Here is a 19,166-nt window from a genome sequence, read left to right as displayed (position 1 = left end):
AAGAGAAGGCGAATTAAAATAGGAGGTCTCAGCATAAAATTGCCCATCCATTTCTTTTTATTGTGTAAATTACATTTTAATATATTTTTTTCTTTAATCAATTACTGCTTTTAAAACAATAAACCAAAATATAATTTAAAAGTTTTTTTCTTTGCTGTCACATTTGAAACAAGAATGTGCATATATACAATGTACATGCTTAGAGAGTGCTTTTTGAGATGTGATTCAATTATCCGGACGATTTCGTTGGGGACAGAGGCGTCCGGATAAATGAGGCGCCACTGTATCTCGAAAAGGGGAAACATTTTGAAAAGCAATATTGAACAAAAGTTGTTTAGAATAATGATTTGAACAATGTGCATCCTTTGAATTTTTCCTAAACAGCCCCTATAAGGACTTAAAGGGATGGCCTCTAAATATTTCAAGTCTACATATCTCAAAAACGAAACGAAACTTCTGAATAGTTGTTGAACAAAAAGTCTTCAGAATTACAAGACCTTTCAAGTGATATCAAGAAAAAGGGGCTGGCCCCTCAAATTAGGGGCTCAGAGGGGTATAACTCCTTAACGTTAAATATTTTGATATTAAATATTGAAGAAAAAATGTTCATCTTCACAATCTGCATCTATATATCGTAAAATTTTCTTCAAATATTACGTAATTAGGGGCCATAAGGAGCCAGAATGCTTAATCTTTGAAGCTTTATATCTCGAAAAAGGGGAAACATTTTGAAAAGCAATATTGAACAAAAGTTGTTTAGAATGATGATCTGAACAATGTGCATCCTTTGAATTTTTCCTAAACAGCCCCTATAAGGACTTAAAGGGACGGCCCCTAAATACTTCAAGTCTGCATATCTCGAAAACTGAATAGTTGTTGAACGAAAAGTCTTCAGAATTACAAGACCTTTCATTTGATATCAAGACCCCTCGAATTAGGGGCTCAAAGGGGCTAAAAGTCTTTCATCTATAACCCTTTTGCAGTAATGTTCATCTTCACGATCTGTTACTATAAATATTTTAAAATCTTCATCAAATATTGCGTTTTTTTGTTCCATAATGATCAAAATTTTGTTAAACATAACTGAAGCAAATTGTACGTTTTCACTATTTATATATTTATGAACGAAAATCTCAATCAAATTCGTATCTCATCTTATCAAAAATCGGACGGAAGACCCACTCGTTGCTCGCAACGAGATCGCATCTAGTTCTTTTTCTTTCTTTTTTGTGTGTTTGAAAAAAATCTTTACAGAACTTTCTTCTCAAGTTTTGTATTTTTATTTTTTTTCAATGTGCATAGAGCAAATTTAATATTTTACTTACAGATTTTGAAAAGCTTTTGATTACATTACATTATTATTACAATTAATGAGAATTTAAACCATTGAGCAGGAGGGTATGTGACAATTTGCTTTGTTGTAAAGGTTACTTGCTGTACAGTCAAACCTCATTATCTCTAACTTATCTCTAAGAAAAAACTGAGAGATATTTGAGGATTCAAGATATGGAGGTTAAAACACATAGAGAAAAAAATGGTTCTGACTCACTTCGATATATCCATGGTATTCAAGATAACGGTGATCAAGATACCAAAGTTCAACTGTATTTTAATTTATATTTTGATTAATTTCTTTAGGAAAGTAATTGTAATTTCATTAAATTAATTACTTTTCAAAGTAACTGACTTCATCTGTGTTTGTTACTATGCTTCACATAGAGCTACTTAAAGAAAGACAACTCTTGCTTACTTGCTCCTCAATTTTGCATGTTCTCTCTGATACATCAGCAAGGCTTTTATGCCAGATATTATAATTAATTTTCATTTTGAATGCTTTAAAGTTTATATTTAATGAGAATATCATGAAAAATTAAGTTGAAAATGGTTTGTCATCTCTGTTCAACATAAATCAGCTATCCTCAGAGGACTGACTGGAAAATGTTTACTTCTAATAAATGTCTGCATCTACATTCTAGAGTAAATTTTTTTAAAAGAACAGTGTCAAAGATCCATATTAATTCACCCATTAAACCCATCGATAGCTTATCACCTTTCCATCAGATATCATAAATATGACTCCGTTTTAGTTGAGATGACACATTGCATCAGATTTGATAAGGAGTGGTCGAATTTTGATGGCGTCTTTATTCAGTTTTTGCCCCTTTCATCCACACAATACTACCTACTGTATAAAGCACAATAAATCTGCAATGTTCCTAAGATATTTCCCATAAAATTTAATTAAAGAATGTGATGAAAAGTGAGAATTTTAATTACATAGATTGCATTTATAGTAAGTGCAGCCTGTTTTTGTATTGTATAGAACCCAGTCACAATAGCTGGTGACATGGTCTACTGTGTGTGCTAATTATCCCTCCCAACTTTTCATTTTCTTTTTTAGTCTAGTTCCTGGCATGTTTTTTTTTTTCAAGGTCCAACAAATTCAATTTCAATTTCAGCAATGAGTAATATGCATCATAAGTGGTCTGTTGGCGTGCTCATACTGTTAAGGGAGATGTGTGTGTAATGTATATAACAAATTTAAACAGGAATGATTTCTGTACATCAAAAGAAATTCTTTTAAAATTAAAACTTCTTTTAACCAACTGTAAAGCAAATATAATAGATGCTAAAAAGAATATTAACCAGTTCTAAAGTATCAATTGCGATCACCCCCTCTCATGGTCTTGTTAATACCCATTCAAGCCTCATTAAAGTCTGGATCTAGTTATCAATTATTTAGGGAAACGACCATAGTATAAGTAACTAATTAACATGCTTTGAATTTCTGAAAGTTTCTTAAACTGGTTTATTCAGTAGAAGTAATGTTTATTTAAGGATGACAAAATAACAGAAGGAGAAAGCATATTTGTATAAATCTAATTGCGTGATTCATTGCAAAGAAGATATCATTTCTCAGCAACCTATGCATGCATGATGTCTTTATATTGCCATTCTCCACAGCCAATACTTGTTATGTCTTCTGTCTTTGGTGAGGTAATCACCATTGAGATGATTAACGAGCCTTTTCTGTCCTCAGCGGTGAGGTTCACTCCTCGCAATATCACTTGACTCTCACTTCTGTCAATCTCCAGATCCAGGATTGCTACTCCAGACACGGAACCGTCTGGCTTTCAAGTGGAATAAAGTGATAAATTCCTCTGTTTCTCGCAAATTTTATTAATTGTGTTGTTTTTCAAATGCCTTCTTCATTTTGTTTTGAAATGACTGTCAGGTGCTTGTTTTCAAGTTAGAAAAGTCCCATTTGTAAAGAAAGTCTTCATTTTCCAGAGGAGAAAAAGAATTTCAGAACGTAATCACAATAATTTGTCACCTAAAAATAACAGAATTTATAGTAATTAATTTTTTTTGTAATGAATCACCTTTTGTTACTTACAGATAAATCAGGAAAATGTAACAGGTAAAAACTTACAGCACACACTTAAAAAAACTCAAATTAACTTTAACAAGTGGTAATTGTGCCAGAATTTCTCTGTTCTTTTTTCACATCACTGAAGCTTTCCATTCCAATGTGTAGTTTTGTAAAATTAATCTCAGAAGCTTAAGGTTACATTAATGTGATGGAATTTCACCAACCCATTGCAGCTTTGTGGTACTGGTTAACATAAATCACAAAAGAGGTTGAATTTTTAATGAATTGTGCAGTGAAAATATTGATCATATTCTGTTGAAAATCAAGTCATCCTTTGAACCTATTGCATTCAAGTGGAGGGGGTGCCATCATTCAAAGCTTTAGTTTTCTATGTAAAGAGGGCAAAAAGTACGTCTGATTTGCAAAACGTCTGTTGTGTCACAGCTGATAAGGAATTTTTAATTGGAAAAAAAAGGAAGACTGAGTGACATTTACATATTGAAATTTTTTTATGTAAGGAAGTGATGTCTGCACAAAAAGGCACATTACATGTTTGAGGACCAGCCTCTAATGGGATTAGGTGAATTTTTTTGCACTGTGTCGTTCACACACCTGTGAAGAATTCAAGTCCGGCTAACAAGACTGGAATAGCACCTACTAACTTGAGAAGTTTTATTTTGGAAATATGAGGATCGGTATAAATATTGTTTTTTTAATTTAATCGGTTGATTTTAAACTTAATTATGCACAGGTAAAAACTGCACCTCAGGGTCCCTTTGTATAGAAGACAAAAGTGATGTGCATTCTTTACAGAGAGGTGTCTCGTTAGAGAAATGACATTTTTTTGTATAATGTGTGATGTATTACTGTCTGCACCAGGTATATGAAACATTTAAAGTAACTTAATCAGTCTAGTCAGCCCCTGCTCGCCAAGTTAAATATAAACATGAGACAATAGAAGTGTAATAAGGAATACATGGTTAGGATGGGGATTTCACTGTATGGTAAGTAACTTTGAAATCATGTTTGGATTAGAAAGGTCTATGATGTAGTTGTGTAGTCATTTTCAGTCCAAGGATTTTTGTTTAGGGTGTTAAAGATGACTCAGAATTTGAAAGAACTTAAAGAAAGTGACATATGAAACCTTTTGAATAGGCATACAAATGTTTTAAGGTTGACATGTGAATTCTATGTGGAGATATTGAGGTTTATGTTAAGACAGAAATATTGGGTTATTTGATGTTGAGGGCTGTAATTTGGGTGTCATTGTGTGATGGTAGAGGTAATATATGAGGTGACAGGGGACACTACTTTAGAAAAGCATTGACATTTAGTTATTCTACATTTAAAGCTCATCATCTATGTAGGGACAATTCAGCTTCTTTAGGCTATTCTTTTTTCTCTTGAAACCTTCATTAATTTCTTGTGTTAAAAACTTTTGACTTTGTTCTCATTCCATACACCTCATAAATTAAGAAAACCCAACTTTCTTCACCTTCATAATGATTTTGTGGTTAGTTATTTTAGCTGATGAATATTACTGCGCAATAGGGTGTTAAAATAGAATGTTCATTTAAATTGAATTAAAATGTATACATTTCAAAGAATGGTTTCAACAAGTTAAGTTAAATGGGAATGCTAACAGTCTGTTTTACCTCGGTTTTATAAAAATACTTTTCATGTGTAATTGTTTAGGTGAAAAAAGTTTTGTTGGCATAAAGTCCTTTATTGCACAAATGTCTTTTCAGAGGAAGATTTCAACCAACATGGTGAATCGGCCCTTGCCAGCCATTCCTGCACAAGTTAACGGACACACACCAACACAAAACGGACACAAAGATTATAGCCCAAGACACAACATGAACCGAAATTCCAAATGCTTAAGCGAGATGGACACAAGTCCAAAACATGAAAGAATACAAAGTCCAAGACACAAGGGTACCCCAAAACATAACGGACATATAAACAGTCCACAGAAACACAAGAACTGGTCTAGTGTTGATGATAACGTGTTGATACCAGAAGTGAGAAAACGAGACCGATTAAATGACTCTCCTAGAAGGAAACCTGTGAGACCAATGAGTGAGGTGTTTACAGACAGCAAGTCTGCAGCAACCAATCTTTATGGTGATAGACAGAACCAGTTTGAAGTGTCTAGTTACATGTATTCAAGGGGACAGATGCAATTTCATATTCATGATTCTCATATTCATACTAGTCACAGTCAGGGCCAGATATCTGGTCAGCAGGTCAAAGGTCATGGACAAAACCAGGGTAATCGTCGCCGCGGCGAGGAAACCAGAACTAACCAGAAGGTGATCTTGCGATACCAGAATGACAGCCCCTTCCAGGAGGTGGGTTCTTATGAAAATCCTGCTGAAGAAGGAGGCTCAGCATCACAACCTAAACCACCAGGGTAGGTGTATCTGTTTAATTTTCATATTACTTTCTTTATGCTTTTATATTTCAAGATGGTGGCATATTGTTGTATGTTTACTCTATTACTTTGAATTATACATTTGACCTTGAAGGTAAAAGCTTTTCTTCAGGTCATGATAGCAGCCACTCTGTTTACATTACAAATTACCACCATTGTGGCATAGTGTTTTAAAACACTTGTTTCAAAATTTTTTGTTGCACAAAATGTTACTTTTATTCAGGTACAGTCATATTTAAACCCACTTTCATGTTGCATAAGACACTGCTTTTTAGGTCACCTGAATCACTCAGGTGACCTGTTGCTATCTGTTTTTGTCCGTCGTTGTGCATTGTCCATTGTGCATTGATTATGAACTTTTGAACATCAATGGCATGAACGATGTAACCAATTGACCAGTTCTATACAATTTGGTATATAGCATCTATTAGTCAAGATGAACTAAAATTGTGAATTTCATGGTCCCTGCCCCCCTGGGGCCTGAGGGGTGGGGCCAAAACCATCAAAACTTTTACTATTTTCAAAAATATTTTTCTTTACTCCCCAGACATCAAGCAGTCAAATTTTTGGTATGATTAAACAAATGAGGAGTCCTTTACTAAATTGTGAAATTCATGGCCACTAGGACAGGGGTTCTGGTGTTATGGTTGGGTGCTATGATAATATGGTGAAATGCAATTAGTTCTTTGAAAATCTTTTTTGCTCCTGCTGGGTATTGAGTAAACAGACTGTTTAAATGGTTATGATGAGCAAGTGTGCCTCTTTCAAAATTGTGAAATTTGTGGCCCCTTCATCTATCAGTTTATAATATAACATTTTTGAATAAGTTTTCCAATGTAATAAGTTTCACTATATACTCTGAGGAATGCTGAATCACACATAACACTCTAGAGCTTTCCTGACACCTTTGGGCAAATATTCTGGTATGTCACCCTCGAAGCCATGTGATATATGTATAATTTTTTATTTTATACTTTTATGGATCCTTTACAGTTTTATTATACTCAGGTGACTGTTAAAGCCCTTGGGCCTCTTGTTAAAGAATATTTCTGGTCGAAAAATCTTTTTGTATGTCTTTCTCTACAAGCATTCATTTGCTTGTTTATTTTAACCAAAAAAAAAAGAAATACAATAAGCACATCCTGTTGAATTTATCTTCAGGAGCAGTAAGTTGTAAAGTATTCTCACACTTTTTTGTTGATCATCTTGTGACATGATGATAACTTTGCAAATAAAAAAACCCTATATTACCAGCATATGATGTAATTTGGATGGACAAGCACACAGAACAGAGCCTGTAGAAATATTTGTATAGGGGGAGATTCTACGTAACCAGATAGTGATTTTTAACATGAGCTTTAACAGTCTGTAGGAGGCCAATTATCTTGAGATGTCTGAAAATGGTTGTCACCAGACAGAACTAGGGCATAGCTCTCTGACGTAACATATCCATGTTCAGGGTTAGTAAAGATATTTCTCAAATGGCAGGGAGGGGGGTCCCTTTCAAGTCAGAAAAAAATTCCTGTGTGTAACAAAAAGAAAAGGAAAATTGCCAGTCAAAAAAAAAACCAAACTATTTTGTGTTCTTGGAGGGGGAGAGGGTAAGCTGCCATAGAAAGAAAACCATCTTTTATGTATGTGTCTATAAAAATCCTAGAAGGGGTCCACTTTTCTTTTTTTTTGGGGGGGGGGGGGTATGTTAAATTCATCTTCAGCATATTTTATTTGAAAATTTCATAAGACAGAAAATCTTTGAAAAGGAGGGGGGTTAGACTCCCTTGCTGGATCTCTCATTGAGGTATATGTCTTTTTACTTTTTTATATGAAGAATTATAAAGTGATCTAAGCTGATAAAGTCTCTATACAGAGATGCAGATGCTTCATCTCTGAACTGCAGAGACTCACGACAGGGTTTACATTCACAAAATGAGATGGAAAACAAATACTCGGTAAAAACTAAAAAAGACATATAGGTTTTTCATCTTAAAGTAGTGTAAAATCTATTCAATTTTAGCAGTTCATGTATTTGGATACAGCCAAAGTGTATTCAGAGAAGTTAGTTTAGTACTAGCTTCTGTATAACAGCAAGTCACCATCATTTTGTGAAACCCATGAAAAAGTGACTTAGGAATATGAATTTAAAACATTTTTTTCATTCAACAATAAAAATCCACTTGTGAGATTTGTGCATACTTGAGTAAATTTCTGGAATTCTGATTCTAACTACTGTATAAACAGAAATTTCAGCAAGGATTCAATTTTGGCATTTTTAACGAGGGTGTTGAGATAGCTAAAATTCAATATCGCTAACAATTTATTCTGCATTAGAGGTTACCATTGTCTTTCTATGCACCATAATATCGTGAACATTACTTCTCGCTAAAATTAAATACTGATTTTTAAGGACAAATTGCTTGATTTTCATCTTGCTAAAAATTCCACTTATACGATATGTGATTCAATCACTCAAACAAAAATCATGAGTCTGGATTCAAATTTCTCAGGTGGGCTATGTTTTACATAGGGAAAAAATGAAAGAGCCAAGACAGCTGATGTTTTGTATCCAGTCTGACTCCTTTAAGGTTTGTTTAAGAAGGAGATAGGGCGGATTAGTGTATAGACACTAGAGGAATTGATGAAGTTTATTCAAACAGTTAGTATACAGAGCCATTACCTTTGATAAACAGCTAGAACATCATAAGCCAAAGTTCAATCAGTAGATGATAAGGCCTTATTTTAATATAGAACCATTTCAAATTTGGTTATGTGAATTAGGGGGAAATTTTAATGTAACAAATTCCTTAAATTTTAAGATCATGACTGTGCAATTGTTTGTCGTGAAGATAATTCCTTTAAAGTGTGTTAACGAAGACTTTTTATTCAGGCAATGTGGGTGTTGTGTAACTTTTTATAAAATATGCAATCAGTTATCAATGAAAATAAATATTTTTTAGCAGCTAGTTGTGGCGTATACAGAACCAAAAGCCTTTAAATGGTAAATCATTGGAAGCTAAGACTGGACTGAAATGTTTAGACTTGAAAAATTTGTTTGAATTATTTTCCATTTATGGTCTATGGGCCAAAATACACATAGTAGGGAATTAGCTTAATTAATACAAAGTATGACTGCTAAAATGCCTAAAGGTATTAGGTTTCTTACATTTCACACCTAATAATTGATCATTGAATGTGTTTTTCACAAATCATTGAAGATAAGAGATTGTAGAGAATGGACAAATTTACTCAGCAAACAGTTGCCGAAATTGAATTACCTCTTTCTATAATGATTTTGATAATACAACAATGCTTTCTATTGAGGCAAACAAACTGATTATTTGTACAAAGTTAAATTGAGATGGGAGTGAAGGGGGATATGTGTAGCAGCGAAAAATTGATTGTTAGAAAACTCAGTTTACGTAATCCCTTGCAATTGCATTTTGGAACCTAGTCAAGATGTTTATATTGAGGTAAGTACTCATGCATAACATGATGCAGAGTGAAATCAAGCTTTGACTGTCACACTGACATCATGATTGTGTTAATCTGTAATCCATTTTATGTGCTTGAAATTGTTTAGCTTATTCAGCACTATCTTTCAAGTGTAGATACATGTACCAGTAATTTGGTTTGTATTTGAATCCCATTGCAATGCATGTTGGCTGTTCTGAAATATGTGGCAATAAAGCAGCTATAGATTACAGCAGAGCTGAAGAGCATTCCTCTCATCCTGTTCAAAGTTATGGAACCTAGTAGCAATCCTTTTTTCCAGTGGTAATGAATTATATTTTTATGTTATCCAAATTGAGAATTATGGTACATTCTTAAGAGTGATACATTTCCTTATTTCCTCCACCCACTCATTTATTCTGCAACTTACTTGGCCTGCTTCAGCTTCCATTCTAAGGATCAAAAGCTACAGAATTATTATAAGGTAAGGCCAGGATTAGCACAAACCAACTTTGTATGAAAGATTTTAAGTAATTTTAGACAGTAAATGGTGTAAAAATGTGTACCATAAGACTTTTTCTACTCTTAATTGGCATTGTAGTGGTTTGGGTCATGGATATTGGTTTGGATAGCTCAGTGGTTAGAGCCTCTGACTAATGATGCAGGGCTCCAGGGTTCAGTTCCTGGTCCAGCCATACATTTTCTGCTTCCCTGTTACATAATTTTGACCACCCATGGACTTGCAGGTGAAAGTGTGTCTTGACAAGAGTGAAGATGATTTAAGGTTCTCAAGTTAGAAACTGTGGATATCAGTCTGAATAGCTCAGTGGTTAGAGCACGGACTGACTAGTGATGCTGGGGTCACGAGTTCAAAGTCTAGGCATATATTTCCTCCTTTCCTGTTATATATTTTAGGACAAGAAGATTTTTTGGTATTTTAGTAAGAATTGTCATATTAACTACCGGTATCCTACAGAATAAAACTTTCAAAGAAATATAAAATGTTCATAGATAAGAGGAAAATATTACTCTTTTGGCTTTCTAGGAGAGAAAAACAGATCTTGCGTGTAGTTCAGTGTTTACTAGTGGGTAGAGGAGAGCCCCAACTTCAACACCAAAGACTGTAATTTGTAAGATCATTTCTACTAAAGTTAATGTCCATTATAAAACTTGGACACAGAAAGATCTGTCCTCTGGCTTTGTGTGATTTTTCACCTGTGATAGTACATAGTGTATTAAAGGAGTGTTAGACTGACAATTTACCTTTGTAATGTGTGACTCAGGTGTCAAAGTTACCAAATGTTGGTCATTTGTTAAGGGAGGCTGAAAAACATTAAGTTAATGACCCTTAGAAAGGTGTCTCAAGGGTATTTATGTCTTCTGGCTGCTCTAGTCCACTTAAAAAAATAATGAGGAAAAAGCCTTGCTCAGATTCCTAGCTGCTCTTTTCCAGTCTCTTTACGATATTTTCAGTGATAATTTAAAACTTTTACTTAATTAATCAAAATTTATTTTTATGTAGCAGTATGTTTGAAGAATATATTGTGTATTAAAGTTATTCAGTGTGGAGGTTTAAATTCATCAAATCACAAGTAAATGGCCCTCAATTTTCTCATCTTGAATGACTAGACCTCATTACATGAAATTACCCCTCTGTCACTGGGTTATCCCCCTTATAAGAGACTTGGAGTAGACCTTTTGATTAGTATAATGGGAAGTGATGTGAGTGCATTGGACTCGACCCTTTGAGTCAGCGGGGATTAAAAGCCCTCTTTTTCCTTTTGTGGGATTCCAAAGAGAAGATTAGGAATGTTTGTTTGACTTGGAGCTTAGCACTGCATGTTCAAATCTTTATTGTCAACTGGTGATTTTATTGTCAATGTCATATTTCATTGCTCCTTGGAATGTGAACAATGCTGTCTATACATTTACATACACTGGGTCACAAATATTGTCCAGGTATCTACCTCAAAATTGAATTTAAATTCACAGAAATAATATGTTAGTGATATCGCGTTGAACCGTACCGATGGTGGTTTTTGTGTTTATTGTTTGTGGTTTTTAAAAGAGATTAATATTTTTAAAATTGTATTCTTCCCTTCATTTAAGAATTAATCAAACTGTGGAAATAATACCGGCAACACTGCTTATGTACTAGACCAGTCAGGTTCATAGGGTATGGTAGATGGGCAGAATAACAAATTGAACAATAACCTGTGATTATTGCCCAAGGATTTTCGAAAGATGTATAATGGGATCAGTTGGAACTTGCCTATAATCATCAGTTATTTCATGCTGAGTTAAAAAAAAAAATACAACACAGCCTAAAGATTATTGGAGGCAGGTGCTGAGAGGAATTTTTGTGTATTGATGTGAAACATCCTCACAGATAGAATCATCTCAGAAATTTGTGGCAGTCCAATGATTTGAGAACAATTTGTTGCCAATAACTGAGGGATGAATACATGGTTGATTGGTTTATAGCTGGATACATGTGTTCTGTGTTGTGCCAAAATAGCTGAAAATACAAACACAGGTGACACTATCAGGTGCTGATTTGGCAGTGCTTGTGTTTTATCTGATATCATTCCGAGAATTTCAAAACTGTTTGTAGTATTTAATTCATTAGTCAACAAAGTGTTAACTTGATGAGGTGGACCTCTGATAAGGGATGACTGACCCCTGAAAGTTTGACACCTTTCACTTAATCTGCACATTCCTGTGTTGATTTACACCAAATTTTGTCACAGTGATGTGTCAATTTTGTCCATCTTGTAATACTTGGCTAATTACACTGTATGACCTAAGGATCTTGGCTAATTATTTAAATTTAACAGATTAATGTTGTGAAAGGGAAGCAACTTTTAACAATTCAAAGGTGACAAAACATTAGTAGATATAAGAAGATAAGGATTAAAGAAGCAGTACTTTGTGGTTAGTTGTGGGACTGTTGTTTTACTTTGTCATTCGGGGCTTCCTGGACGTTACCTGAGCTAAGGGCCTTTGAAGTGAAAGCCTTTGTAGGGCATAATTTACCTCTGTCAAGATTCAACCCTACACTCCAGCCAAGCGAAGTCTCTTTATGGGATTTCAACACAGTCCAGTGGAATTTTGATATTTATCAAGGAAAGTGAAAAATTTAAAGAATCGGTTTTCATTTTGTGTGGTTTAGAAGTGTGATTGAAGTATGCAACATTTCTTCTGATGAAAAGAACAATATTGAAAGGAAAGGAAAAAAAACTCTATTCAACAGTTTGAATATAACTTTTTTGGAGAAAAAGTTATGTTATCTAACAACTGAAAGACAAAGGCTGTCAAAGGAGAAACAGAGAGGAAAATATTTGTAGAATTTCCTAACTTTGACCATGGAAGAGAGAAGTTATTCTGACAATGGATTCCTGATCAGTGATTGAGATAGAACAATAGCTTACAGGTAAACATAAAACAATACCTGGCCACACCTGAGAGCCACTGCCAGTCTGAACACAGGACACGTTTACAATTAGAAAAAAATTTAGTGACATTGACGAGAATTATCTGAAGATAATTAGAGTTATTTTCAGATGAGCCTATTTGGAAGATTTATTACCTGGTATTTTATGCCCAAATCAATTTTATTGGAATATCTGCCCATATGCATATGAGTGTGTTCAGTTGATAAGGGGGAAAACAAGAAGGAAGCACAATTTATTTTGAAGTTACTGTGATCAAGTCGGTGTTATAGAACCATCCTTCTGGAAAATAAACATTTGGTTGCTGTGGAGGCTCGTCATATGTGAATTAACAGAGACCTGGTATATGATTACTTATGAAAGAGAACCACCACATTTCAATGGTGCGATTGATTAATTCGTGGGAGGACTCGGAGTGTGGTGGCTACAAGAATCCGCAGTCCTCCCAAAGGACTTTATCATCAGAGGACACGGTGCTACGTGTGGCCCTGCCACCAGAAAAATGTACAGCACCGACCAAACCGAAAGACTATTATTACGACATGAGTATTTTCAAACGATGGTTTGAAAGAAAGAGACAGAGGAAATCCACTAAAATCACTGGGTAAGGAATTGTCGGTTTTCTTGAAATTTACATATATTGATTACTGTTTACACTGTGGTATTATCATTTTATTTTGGCTTGTAATTAAAAGGTGAATCACAGGGTTAAAATCAGAATGTGATATGATGGCTGTAAAGTATCTACATAAAATGGCTGAATGGTTTTATGTAAATTCACCGAGTCAGAAAAGGTTGTAAAACAAATTTGGTATTGGCAGGTCTGTTTGAAGTTCTCTCTTTGTAATGGTTAGTGGATGTTGGAAAATCATAAAATTCCTGTTTATTTTTCTCTAGAGATGCTTATCATCACACAGTAATTTGGAACTTCAATATCTCTCATAATTGATTTCAGTGAAGCCTGCAATTTTCCATACAGCTGATTATACGATTGAGATCATAAAACACAAATGATTCAATCATGAAATTTCGAACTATCGACTAGTCATAAATTTCTTCCTATTTTGGTTTTGTTTCACTTTATTCCAGATTGATAATTCACAGCTCCGAGTAATTTTCTTATGCAATTTTGTCATAAAATGTCCAGCCTCTCCTATAATCATAATAAAACTAGCCAACTTAAATAAATTTATGTAAATTTAAGTATTTTGAAATATTAACTAGGATTCTATTCGTAGGAAATCAATTTTACACATTTGATGTTTCCCGATTACGTATCTTGCTAATGCCAGTTCTCCTGTGGTACCAGAACACGGTTGCATGCAGAAGATAATGGAAAGGATATATTATTGGTTAACCCACATGGTACATATAAGGACAGCGGTGATACAAACAAACTATCATAAAATTAGGAAAATAACAAGCTATGTTTATATAAGTAAAATAAATGATTTAGCTGGAAAGATTTAATTTTTATTCAAAATTTCACAAATATATCCAAAATTTCACAAATATGTCCAATAAAGTGATTTTAAAAAATCATATACAGTAGATTTATAAGGATGACTGCAAAGGGTAGAATTTTGAAAACATCATAGAAAGTTTACAATTTCCTAATATTTTAGAAATTTTATATTTGCATAATTTATAATCAAATACAGAAGGTCCAAAAAATTATATCAATCTTGGCATGTATCATCTGTCCTTAATGTCATATGTTGCAATTAATGGGATACAAAAAGGGACCTATGAGTATTAATTGACAGTCACTATAGTTTTCAGTTTCTTTAATGACTTCTTTGGTGTCTCTAAAGTTTAGCCAGATCATTGAACAAACATAACAAGATTTTTAAAGGAAAAATTTATCAGAATTTTTCATTCACTGCAATGATAAATTATTATTTAGCAAAATCAAGATGGTTGTCCACTTTTTAAAAGGTGTAATTGCATGTTCTAAAAGTGGATAGACATATGAAAAAAATGATTTATATGTTTATTTTAGTTTTACTAGCTAGGAAACACTTAGAAACATTAGAAATATTGAACTAATATTTATGTCCTATGATAACAAACTAAGCATGAAAAAATAAATGATTTTAATAGCAAATTAACTGCCCACAAAATCAGATAGCATTCAAGGGAGAATCGTGGAGATAGCTGCTTTCTTTATCCTGTGCAGATCTTTACACCTCAAAAGATACCAGTTAACCTTCTGAAGATGTTGGAAAATTTAAAACCTACAAAATAAATGATTTCTTTTCAAATGGATTTGTTTGCCTGTTGGCATGATTTTATGTTTATTCAGAGAACAAAAGTGTTAAAAAATGTGGAAAAATATTCCCAGGATTAATCGCTTATGATATATTGAATTTTCATGCAAGGGATTCTGAAAAAAAAAATTGAATAGAATATATATTTTACATTAGAACTTTTAAATTTAAAAGTATTTTCCATTTGTTTTTTTTATTTTCAGATATCAAAATTTCCCTACTCAAAGGGTATTTATAGTAAGATGATTAGAAAAATTTGAAATATTCAATTGTATTGAGTCACACACTAAAAACCTATTTTTTATAGTTATTTTGAGGGAGCATAGCGATAAATTTAAAAATATGACAGTGTAATCATAATTCATCTGATTCATGTTTTGATTGATGTAGAGTGACGTTATTTTAGAACAATCTAGAAATAACAAATGTAGGATCTTGTCTGTGTTTTATGACATGCAACAGTTGAACTTCAAGGAAAAAAACCCCTTCATTTCTGATGTTACTCTTTTGCAAGAGACAGTATTATTTCTCAGCTTTCAACCACTGGAATTTGATTTATTTCTCTGATTGTTGACATTCTTTTTGTCACAGGTAAATCTGTTTCCTTTCATGAAATGTGAAATTGAGTGTTTCTGAGAAACCAGGTCTCGGTCAACTATCTCCTTTTTCATTTCATCTTCTCTGGGGGTAAGCTTAGGGCTGGAAATGAAAGTTCGGTTCAGGTTTTGTCAGCTGTTGGATACTGCAGTCTGAAAAAATAATGAACCAGCTTCAAGAAAGAACCATATGGAATCCTCTGAAACATATCTAGATTACCAGCAAGTATGCGTAAAGATTTTATATGCATACCTTGCAGAAAGTAAAGATAAAACTGAATCATTCAATAATTAAATCAAAGTTCTGTAAACTGTTACACCCATTGTAACCTATTAAAAACGTGTTATGCATGTTGACTCATTGGAAGTATTTTCAGGGATCTTTGTTTTTTTGCTTCTGTATACACTTTATCCTTTACATACACACTGGACATTTTGTAAACAGTTTTTATCTTCCTTAAATCACAAAGAAGAAAAATACAGAATAAACGTACTTAAGGGAATTAAACAGAGAGAGGATTACAAGACTTTTATTTAGAGTGTGGGGGTAATCTAGCATTCTCTACATAGACAAGGGGGATGATCTTTTTAAGTCACTCCAAGAGTCATTCAGTCGATGACTTGTACATAATAATGACTGGAAATCCAGCTGTCTGATACTCTAACTTAAAGTAAATGCCCTTTCTCAAAATCAAACTTAGGAAATGAGTAATGGGTACTCTGGTGTTGAAGTTTTAATGGCCATATAATTTTCTTGTAATTAGTGAAAGATGATGCAAATGATGTCATCTTAATCAGGTGCTCACTATTTCAGTGACCTTCATAATCCACCTGCTAATTGCATTCCTTACGGAGATCTCTTTTTTTCTGTGTAATCCTTCTGTGTCATTGATCTAAGCTGTTCTGATTGATTCCCTTTGTTGACGAGTCACCTTAAAACCATCAGATCTGATTTATTCTAAGAGTATTGGGAGAGATTAGACTAATGATCAGCCATCACTTCAAAATTATACATATGTAGTATAGTCTGAACACAGTGGATAGCATTTATATGTAAGAATGGCACAGTTTGTGATGTACAAAAAATGGTGAAACTCATTTCAGGCAGGTAAGAAAAAATCAATGTATTAATTTGTTAATGTTGGAAATATGAAAGTTTGCTTTATTTAATGGCTGATAGACAATAATATATAAGAATTTAATCTTGCTTTTGGGGAAACAATTTTCAAATCCAAGGAAAATTGTGTCTTCTTATGAGTGTCATCTTTACTTCCATTTGAAGCCTTATTTTATCATAGAGCTTCATGATTAAGAAAAATGTTTGGAAGTAAAAATAAACCCAATGCTGCTTTTTTTTTTGAATATTAGATTGATTCTTGTAATGATTACCAGTTTCAGTTGCTACACTGTGATTTAAAGGATTCTGACTGATGCTCACTTTATCTTAAAGCTGATTATGTACAAAGGTTTTGACAGCATGTTAAGGCATAACCGAGATGGAGCGTGGCAGCTTTAATTTAACCTTCATATATCAGCACTATCAGGAATTAGATGGAGAGATTTCCACTTTTTTACTTGTACTAATTTTTTTTTAAAATTGTTGAATTCTTTGCAAATTTTTGGCATGCTTATTTGAATTGAAAATGGGACAAAATACAAATGATATCATGGATCAAATGGATGAGTCATAGGCAATAAACAGGCTTTAAATAAAATCAGAAATTTGACCAATGTTGTAAATCATACATTAATAGTCATTATGAAGCTTAACTATGTTCAGTGGAGTGATGAATTGAAGGCAGGTAATGGTAGAACTAAAACTTTTATATTCTTATGAACCTTCTCAAATATCTTTTGAATATGAATTTACTGCTTTTTTACAATCTAGTTTGGGAAAATATTCAGTTTTAATGATTTAGTGAAAATAGACCTAATGGTTTTTCTGTCAAAGTATTATCCTTTGGGATTGCATGTCAGCTACAATGAGGCCTCTACACTCTGCTTTGCAAATGTTTTATCTCGTTATGCAAAAACAATCTCAAGATTATACAGTTGGCATAAATAAAAAAATGTTAATGCTCATTGGATTGACTTTCACATCAGCATGTCAAGCTAATATTAATTACTGAATATTTAACATTAATCATACAGGGGTCAATTAATGTGCAGGACAAAAATATGAGACATATTGCAGTAAGAGGAAGTGAACTTGATGCATTAGGTCTTAGAAGCCCTTGAAGTCTGCATTAAATATTAATGCAATCAATGGGATAAAAACCAGATACCTTCGCACCGGAAATGAGATGGGGGTCTCGTAACACTCAAGTGATTGACTGCAACCAATTCTGTTTTTTTCTCAGCTTTGCGTGTTTGAATGTTTAGTAGGAGACATGAATGGAAGCATAGTGTAGATTCTTTTAGCCTCTCTAGAGGTGTTGTAAAAAACGAGCTTGGTAATGTGGGAATTATGTTTAGATTCATTGCCAAAGGAAGTGACATAGATAAAAACTATGTGAATACTACAATAGGTGAAGGAGAGAAAAAATGGAGGTAACATATTGATTGATTAAGGAAAGTGTCATTGATCTTCTTTCAGGATGTTAAAATTGTTGTAAGAACAAGAGGCATGTATTTGTATACAGATTATTGATGATGGATGTTTGTTGCTTGTCCTTACAGATTGGAGTCTTTGATGGGTCTGGACAGAAGTCACATTGAGGATGAGACACTACGACATTCATCTTGGTACCAGGCTGGAATTCCAAGGTAAGCTCTTTTATGTCGGGGTGAAATACATGTATTTCCAATATCAACATTATTTTTTATTATTTATAGCTGACTCTAATTGTGGCCCAGTGATGAACTCTTCAGTGATAAACTGTCTCAGGTGTAACTTGCTATTGTCAGCAAAACCAGTCCTTTGAATTCAAAACAACTTCTCTATTGATTTATATTGCAGTATATGCTTTATTGTGAGGTAGTTTTCCTTAAAAGGTTTAAGAAAAAATAATTGATTAATAACTCTAGAGCTAGTCTATAAATTGATGGCAATTGAACTTCAACACATTTTATAATGCTGTAAAAACTATACACAGGCTGGTATGGGAATTTTATATGTCCCATGACATTTACTGTAGAACAAGTATGATTGTGTGCTAATGGATCTAAACAATTTTAACTTCCATTACATTGAATGTGCTATTAAATAACAATATAGGGTCAAGTTATGAAGACTCTATAAATGTGAGATTTCCTGTTCTCATGTTTTTATGCTGTTGTTGACTTACTGACATAAACTGTAATTATATATGTTATATGTTTATGCCCATTTGGGCCCTCATTTAGTAATAAAAGCTATTCCTATTCTATTCTATTCATAGAATTTCAGTAGGTCTCAAAATGAGGAAAACCTTGTCTCTTGCATATACATATGCAACCTTTTGATTGATTTATATGAATCAAGATTGCAGTTCTATTTATTTGAAACATTTAATGATATTTAATATGATTGTTTGATTTTTTAGAGAGATAGCATTAGAGATTCTACAACAGGAGGAGATAGGATCCTTCATTGTGAGGGACAGCTCCACC

The 19,166-nt window shown here is 33.4% G+C and overlaps 1 protein-coding gene across 3 annotated transcripts in view; it reads left to right on the top strand.

Annotated features, from left to right (window-relative positions):
• Window positions 1–19,166, top strand: part of LOC133206410 (uncharacterized) — a 50,029-nt gene that overhangs the window by 29,113 nt on the left and 1,750 nt on the right. For 2 of the 3 annotated variants that reach the window (XM_061342382.1, XM_061342380.1), the window contains 3 exons: window positions 5,122–5,789; window positions 18,255–18,341; window positions 19,100–19,166. The exon at window positions 19,100–19,166 is cut by the window's right edge and continues 105 nt beyond it. In XM_061342382.1, the coding sequence (XP_061198366.1) occupies window positions 5,122–5,789; window positions 18,255–18,341; window positions 19,100–19,166 (822 nt within the window). The remainder of the gene's footprint in view (window positions 1–5,121; window positions 5,790–18,254; window positions 18,342–19,099) is intronic. The other variant, XM_061342381.1, reaches the window with a different exon arrangement.

This window comes from Saccostrea echinata, unplaced genomic scaffold (assembly GCF_033153115.1).
Source record: "Saccostrea echinata isolate AGI-Se365-2 ecotype Australia unplaced genomic scaffold, CSIRO_AGI_Sech_v1 ptg000054l, whole genome shotgun sequence".
In the NCBI taxonomy this organism is placed as follows: Eukaryota; Metazoa; Mollusca; class Bivalvia; order Ostreida; family Ostreidae; genus Saccostrea; species Saccostrea echinata.
Note: the sequence above shows the minus strand (reverse complement) of the source record. Positions and strands in the feature narration are given on the sequence as shown.